Genomic DNA, 8,021 nt, shown 5'->3' on the forward strand with positions numbered 1-8,021 from the left:
CGAAAACAGCCCTCATCGGTTCCTCATATTGCACAGCGCAGACAAAGGCTTGTCGCAATTCCACTTAGTGAGCACTGGGGGGCAGTGATGATGGGAGGAGCCAGCTCCAGCAGCTCCTTCCACGGTGGCCACAACAGGCAATACCAAGGCACAAATGAGGGCCTGGTCCATGCCACAACCAAGGCCATGCAGTTCCCATCAGTTTCATCAACGAACCAAAGAATCAGACCAGCAGTATTCTACATTACCACAATGACCAACGGGGTCTTGCAATCTCAACAAAAATGTCCTGCACTGTGCACGGTCACTGACGATTTCTTCCCTGGGTGGCTGAAGCAGGCTACAACATGGTACGCAACGTTTGTAGCTCCACCGCTATCCAGCAACTCACTAGTAGGGTGCAGACCTACCATAGTTGGTATTCTTAATATCCAATAGTGCCTCACAATATATGTTAGTGCTTGAAAAGATGCACTAAGATATTTCCTAAACCTGGTTATTGTGACCACAAACCAGTGACATTCAGAGGTATTTAGGATTGACCTGAATCTTGTGGAAGATTTACCTTCGCATGTGCCTTTACCCGTATAAAACATTGCATTGAATCTGAATAGTTAAACTAAATTCTGCATTTTCACTGAGAGACAAAAAGGAAGTGAGGCTTGTGATGAGAAGGTAGCTTGATTGCTGAACTTAAACAAACAGATGAAAACATTTAATAAGTGGATCTATATTTTGTTTTCAGTCGACATCTTAACAGTTAGTTTCCACGTATCATCCAAAGGGAACTGTATTCCTGCAACTCAGCATTACAAGAGTTATATTGTATTATACTGCTATGACACCTTTTGATCTTTCTTTTACTATGAACCTTGTAGGGAAAGGAATGTGTGGGTTTCCTCCCGGTACTCTGGTCTCCTCTCATAGTTCAAAGACAAACCGGTTAGTAAGTTAATTGGTCATTGTAAATTGTCTTCTGATTAAGCTAAGGTTAAATATGTGGATCATTTGATGGTGTGGCTCATTGGGACAAAAGGGCTTATTCCATGCCTGTTTATTTATCTCTAAATTTAAAAAAAACATAATTTCAATTCACTGCTGTGTTTTTCATCAGAATATTTAAAAGGCAGTCCTCATTATACAGCATCTTTGCTTGGCATTGTTCAGCTACACACCTTTCCATCACACAGACTCAAAACATTAATATTGATTTCTTTTCAGTGTTTGTGAATGCCAGCGACACGGAATAATGTGTTTCTAAAAAAAATATAAAAACTTGTCTGAAAAGTTAGAAACAAATCTGTTATAAACACGAGATTGTACAAATGCTAGAAATCTGTTAGTTTTATTTTTATTACTCTTAACATATCACATCTTAAACTTGATATTTGTTATCTAATAGTTCATTGAACTAATTCCTAAGATCATCTCAACCAATTCCCAATACAAGTGTGCCTGGACATAAAGAACGAAAGTCACAAATTAATATGAAGTGATACTTTCCCAGTGCTGTTCTTCATTCTAAGAGTCCATTGTCAGAAATATTATGCCAAATGAACTCATATCTTTAAGGTAAAAGGCAACCACAGCTTACTTGTGAACTGCAGCAGTTGTGGTACCACATCAGTGTGTATTTTTTTTAAATGATAGGAGCAGTAGAAAGGAAAACTGGAGATAAAGGCAGTTTCCATCTTTAAATTCCAAATACTCTTAAGAAGCCAGCATTAAACTGAAAGTTGTAAGGCATGAAAACACTTCTGGTAGGCTGTATAGATTAAAGTGACAACTCTTAATAATTGTCTGTAGATCATCACAATGACATTAATTTTGTATTGTGCAGTTAAAGTAGATGCTGGGGAACCAGCATTGATTACAGTAAAGGCTGATCCTTCAGAAGTGTGGAAGACACTTGTCAGTTTTGGTGCTCCAGTGGTGATGGCTGACTTGAATACTGAATCCACAGAGTTGAGTTTGACAGGTTGAGGTTTATACACAACTGCGGTGGTGTCTTGCTCGACTTTGAGAGTATAACACAACATCTCAGGACTGATACTATCTGTTTAGGCCCAACAGCTTCCAGTCATTGGTCATAACGTTATCTTGCAGGTAGAGGGCGACTTCTTGGTCCGATGGCGAGGCTACCTGAATTGTTTCCGTTCCATCTGGTTTCCCAGAAAGACATGCACTGTATCCATCCAACTGGAAACTTTCATCAAAGGGAGACCATAGACCCCACAGCTGATAGGAAGTCATCTTCAAACATGAAGTACACAACGAGAGGATCTTAAAGAGGGTGACAATGGTCAGTCATCAATACAATAATTTGATACAAATAGTTGCACTAGTTGCCCTTGAAATTACTTATTTTATATAAACTCTGCATTTGTTTAAAAAAATACAAATCTGTTTTCAGCTCAATAGAACATCAGTCATATAACATGCCTCAAAAAGGCCGGATCCACTATTTAGGACCCTTAGCATCCAAGACATGCCCTCTTCTCTTTACTATCAGTGAGGAGGTATAGGGACTGAAGAATCACACTCAACAATTTAGAAACAGATTCTTCCTCTGCTCCATCAGATTTCTGAACTATCCATGTTAGCTTGTTGTTCTTTTTATTTGGTGCTATTTACTTTTATAATTTATAGAAGTTTATATCTATTAATAATGTCTATATCTATTAGTAACAAACTTAATTTACGAATGTGTTAAATGTTGACATTGTAACAGCAATACAGGCTTTAAGGGGAAGAAAATTATTATTCCTTTCTCTTACCAGCCTGTACTCAATGGTGGAATTAAAGAAAATGGTTAGTTAACACCTCTGGAGACAGTTAACATGATGGTCTGTCATTAGAACTGAAAACATATTTGTATGTGAACATTAAGTGATGATAAGGCTCTACGCCTAAAGTATTCACCAAACTGCTCTCTTTGCAAAATCTAGCTGAATTGTTACCCATTCCCAGCATCCATGTTTCAGCTAACATTTTCAGTTTGGGTGTAGCTGGGATGCTGTTCTGTACCTCTAATAAAAACACAAGTTTATATTCCAGGAAACTACACTAGACATATGTCAGTGGTAATAAACCGGATTCTTATTGCATCATGCTAAATGTGAAATATTGCTAATGTGGGAAATTTGAATTAAAAAGTGAAAGTGCTAGAAAGCATGAGCTGCAGCTTCTGGGAGAACAGGTTAAGGAACTGCAGTTGCAGCTCAATGACCTCCAGCTCATATGGGAAACTGAGGAAGTGACAACAGCTAAAGGGAGTAGCCGGAGGCAGCTACCTGGGTGATTGTCAGGAAAGGGGAAAGAAATGGGCAGCCAGTACAGAGTACCCCTGTGGCCATTCCCTTCACTGTGTTGGCGCGTGGCCAAGTGGTTAAGGCATGGATCCAGTGATCTGAAGGTCGCTAGTTCGAGCCTTGGCTGAGGCAACTTGTGTCCTTGAGCAAGGCACTTAACCACACATTGCTCTGCGATGACACCGGTGCCAAGCTGTATGGGTCTTAATGCCCTTCCCCTGGACAACATCGGTGGCGTGGATAGGGGAGACTTGCAGCATGGGCAACTGCTGGTCTTCCATACAACCTTTCCCAGGCCTGTGCCCTGGAAACCTTCCAAGGCACAAATCCATGGTCTCACAAGACTAACAGATGCCTATAAATTGGGGAGGGGGTGCGGGGGGGGAGGGAAGACCTACTGGGAGGGAGCTGCATCAACCAGGTTTCTGGTACTATGGGGTTCAGAAGGCAAGGGGGAGAGAAGGAGATTCCATAGTAAAAGGAGTAGACATGATATCCTGTGGATGTGAAAGAAACACTTAGATGCTGTGTTGCCTCCCAGGTGCCAGGGTGAGTGACATCTCAGATTGGATACACGGCATTCTGAAAGGGGAGGATGAGCAGCCAGAAATCTTGGTACATATTGGCACCAATGACATAGGTGGGAAAATTGAGGAGGTCCTGAAGAAAGATTTTAGGGAGCTAGGTAGAAAGCTGAAAAGCAAAACTTCCAGGCTAATAATTTCTGGATTTCTACCTGTGCCACGCATTGGTGGGAGTAAAAATGGGATGATTTGGCAGATGAATATGTAGCTGAGAAACTGGTGCAGAGGGCAGGGCTTCAGACTTCTTGATCAATGGGATCTCTTCTGGGGAAGGTATGACTTGTACAAAAGGGACAGATTACACCCAAATCCGAATGGGGCCAATATCCTTTCAGGAAGGTTTACAAGTCATGGGAGATTTCAATAAGCAGGTAGATTGGGAAAATCAGGTTCCCAAGAGAGAGAATTTTTAGAATGCCTACGAGATGGCTTTTCAGAGCAGCTTATGGTTGAGTGTACTGGGGGATCAGCTATTCTGGATTGGGTGTTGTGTAATGAATCAAATTTGATTAGGAGCTTAAGATAAAGGAATCCTTAGGAGACAGTGATCATAATATGATGGACTTGACCTTGCAATTTGAGAGGGAGGAGTTAAAGGCAGATATATCAATATTACAGTGGAGTAAGGAGAATTATAGGGGCATGAGAAGGGAGCTGGCCAAAGATGATTGGAAGGGTATACTAACAGGGATGACAGCAGAGCAGCAATGACTGGAGTTTCTGGGAGAATTTAAGAAGACGCAGGATAGGTACATCCCAAAGAAGAAGTGTTCTAAAGGCAGGATGATGCAATCATGACTGACAAAGGAAGCCAAAAACGACAGAAAAGCCAGAGAGAGGGCTTACAATACAGCAAAGATTAGTGGGAAATTGGTGGATTGGAAAGATTTTATAAGCCAACAGAAGGCAAGTAAAAAAGTCATAAGGAGGAAAAAGATGAAATATGAAGATAAACTACCCAATAATATCAAAGAGGATACAAGACATGTTTTTCAGATTTACTGTATAAAGAGTCAAAAGGAGGTGAGAGTCGATATTAACTGCTGGGAAATGAAGCTGGAGAGGTAGCAATGGGGGAACAAGGAAATAGCGGATGAATTAAGTAAGTATTTTGCATCTGTCTTCACTGTGGAAAATGTTAGCAGTATGCTGGAAGTTTGAGAGTGACAGAAGCAGAAATAAGTTCAATTGCTATTGCTATCACTTGGGAGAAGTTGCTCAGTTAGCTGAAAGGTCAGAAGGTCGATGAGTCACCTGAACCAGATGGACTACACCCCAGAATTCTGAAAGAGGTAGCTGAGGAGACTGTGCAGGCATTAATAATGATCTTTTAAAAATCACTAGATTCTGGAATGGTTCCAGAGGGCTAGTAAATTGCAAATATCACTCCACTCTTCAAGAGGGATGAGGGCAGAAGAAAGGAAATTATAGGCCAGTTAGTCTGACCTCAGAAGTTGGAATTGATTATGAAGGATGAGGTCTCAGGGTACTTAGAAGCAAAAATCAGTATGGTTTCCTGAAGGGAAAACCTAACCTGACAAATCTGTTGGAATTCTTTGCGGAAATAACAAACAGGATAGAGTGAGAGTAAGAGCTCGGCACGGACTAGAAGGGCCAAGATGGCCTGCTTCCATGCTGTAATTGTTATATGGTTATAGGATAGACAAAGGAGAGTTAGTGGCTGTGGTACTTGGATTTTCAGAAAGCCTTTGATAAGGTACCGCACATGAGGCTGCTTAACAAGATAATATACCATGTTATTACAGGAGGGACAGGAAGTGCTGAGGAAGCAGGGAGGTTGCAGAAAGACTGAAGACAGATTAGGAGAATGGGCAAAGAAGTGGCAGATGGAATACAGTGTCCGGAAATGTATGTTCATGCAATTTGGTAGAAGGAACAAAAACAGATAGAAAATTCAAAACTTCGAGGTGCAAAGGGACTTGGGAGTCTTCATGCAGGATTCTCTAAAGGTTAACTTGCAGGTTGAGTCTGTGGTGAGGAAGGCAAATACAATGTTAACATTCATTTTGAGAGGACTAGAATATAAAAGCAAGGCTGTAATGCTGAGGCTTTATAAGGCACTGTAGAGGCCTCACTTGGAGTATTGTGAGCAGTTTTGGACCCCTTATCAAAGAAAGGTTATGCTGACATCGGAGGAGTTCAGAAGAGATTCACTAGAATGATTCTGGGAATTAAAGGGTTATCATATGAGAAGCATTTGAATACTCTGTGTCTGAACTCGCTAGAATTTAGACAAAATGTGTGGAGGATCTCATTGAAACCTATCAAATGTTGAAAGGCCTAGATAGAGTGGATGTGGAGAGGATGTTTCCTATAGTGGGGGAGTCCAGGACCAGAGGACACAGCCTCATATATAGCGGGGGTTCCCAAACTTTTTAATGTCATGGACCAATGCCATTAAGCAAGGGGTCCATGGACCCCAGGTTGGGAATTCCTGGAACAGAGGGACGTCCATGTAGAATGGAGATGAGGTGGAATATCTTTAGTGAACCTGTGAAATTCTTTGCCACAGGGGCTGTGGAGGCCTGATCGTTGGGTGTATTTATGCAGAGGTTGATAGATTCTTGATTATTCAGAGCACAGAAGGTTACTGGGAGGAGGCAGAGAAGGGGATTGAGAGGGAAAATGGATCAGCCATGATGATATAGCAGAGCAGACTCACTGGGCCAAAAGGCCTAATTCTGTTCCTCTCCCTTAAGGTCTTATGTCTTAAGAGGATGGGTTGAGTGAGCTGGGGCTTTTCTCTTTGGAGCCAAGGAGGATTAGAGGTAACTTGATAGAGGTGTACAAGATGATGAGGCTTAGATTGAGTGGAAAGCCAGAGACTTTTCCCCAGAGTGGAAATGGCTAACACGAGAGAGTCTAAGTGGCAGGGAAGGGTTAGATTGATCTTTGAGTACATTAAGTCAGCCTGTACGGTACTGTAGTGTTCTATGAAATACTCAGCAGTTCAACTAGTATCTGTTGAAAACAATTGACCTTAAATATCAACTGTTTGTCCCTCCATACATGCTTTTTGACCAAATGAGCACTTGCACAACTTTTTAATGACTTTTTAAATATTTGCACTCTACCGTTAATTATATTCTGTTTCTTCAACACCATTCTCACCACTTCCTTGGCATGGGTATCACATTTTATATTATTAGGGCATAGTTACCTGTTAATCTAATTTGCATTTATAAATGTTGGCTCAGTTTAGGATGAACATACTTAGTTTTACTTGTTGGTTTTTATCAGATTTTAAAAATATGAAATATATTAGAATACTCAGGAAGTCAGGCAGAGTCTGTGTAGAAAAATAAGTTAATAATTTAAGACGCTAATTTTATTAGATTAGAGCACAAATCAGTGTGAGCACTTTTTATGACGTAACAAATTTAAATTAATACTTGCCTCCCACTGATCAGATTGTCAGGGTGTAAGAAAAATAATACCAGAAATACGAACAATTTTTCAGTTTTCTATTTTGACTTGCGATTTCTCTGTTGAGGTGAATCATGATACAATTCTATTATGTTGCTTAGTTACCTGAGACGTAAGTGTATCAGTGGTTGATGATGTTGCAACAAATCGATACATTGATAATGACATCATAATACACAATCGTTACAGCGTTTCAGAACTGTGATACCTCAAAGCAATCTATCATTCTCAAAGAGTTGCTAGAGGATTCAACCAATTAAAATACGGCTGCATTGCTAAATCTATGTTACGAACGAACTTCTTTTTATGGTTCCCCTTCCCACACCGTTGTTGAGGGGTCTACTCCCTCCCTCATCCCGCGGGAGAAGAGCCCTACACCGTGGTCCGTCCCCAGCGGGCCCTTGCGGTGGCTGCACCGAGTTTCAGCGCGTCCTGCAGCCGAGAATGTGGCAGTCGGCAGCTCCCTGCGCCGGTTCCGGCCCACGCCCTTCTCCAGGCTGCGCCGCGGGAGCGACTGCACCGAAACACCGGCGTTCCGGGTGGATGTAGACTTCGTCGTTTCATCGCAGCTAATTGCATTCTTGCCCGAGTCGTCATTTCGCTAATGTCATTATCCTGCCCAGTTTGAACAGACTGTCCAGCAGCCGCGTCGGTCACCAGAGACCCAGCCCTGCCCGGC

At 41.7% G+C, this 8,021-nt stretch overlaps 1 protein-coding gene across 1 annotated transcript; it reads right to left on the minus strand.

Annotated features, from left to right (window-relative positions):
- Positions 1–1,428: 1,428 nt before the first annotated feature.
- LOC134357031 (FANCD2 opposite strand protein-like) lies at positions 1,429–8,019 on the minus strand. Its single transcript, XM_063068339.1, is given in 3 exon segments — positions 1,429–2,060; positions 2,062–2,283; positions 7,448–8,019. Coding segments are annotated over 3 exon segments (624 nt in total). The 5' UTR covers positions 7,514–8,019; the 3' UTR covers positions 1,429–1,724.
- Between the last annotated feature and the right edge of the window lie 2 nt (positions 8,020–8,021).

This window comes from Mobula hypostoma, chromosome 15 (genome assembly GCF_963921235.1).
Source record: "Mobula hypostoma chromosome 15, sMobHyp1.1, whole genome shotgun sequence".
Lineage (NCBI taxonomy): Eukaryota > Metazoa > Chordata > Chondrichthyes > Myliobatiformes > Myliobatidae > Mobula > Mobula hypostoma.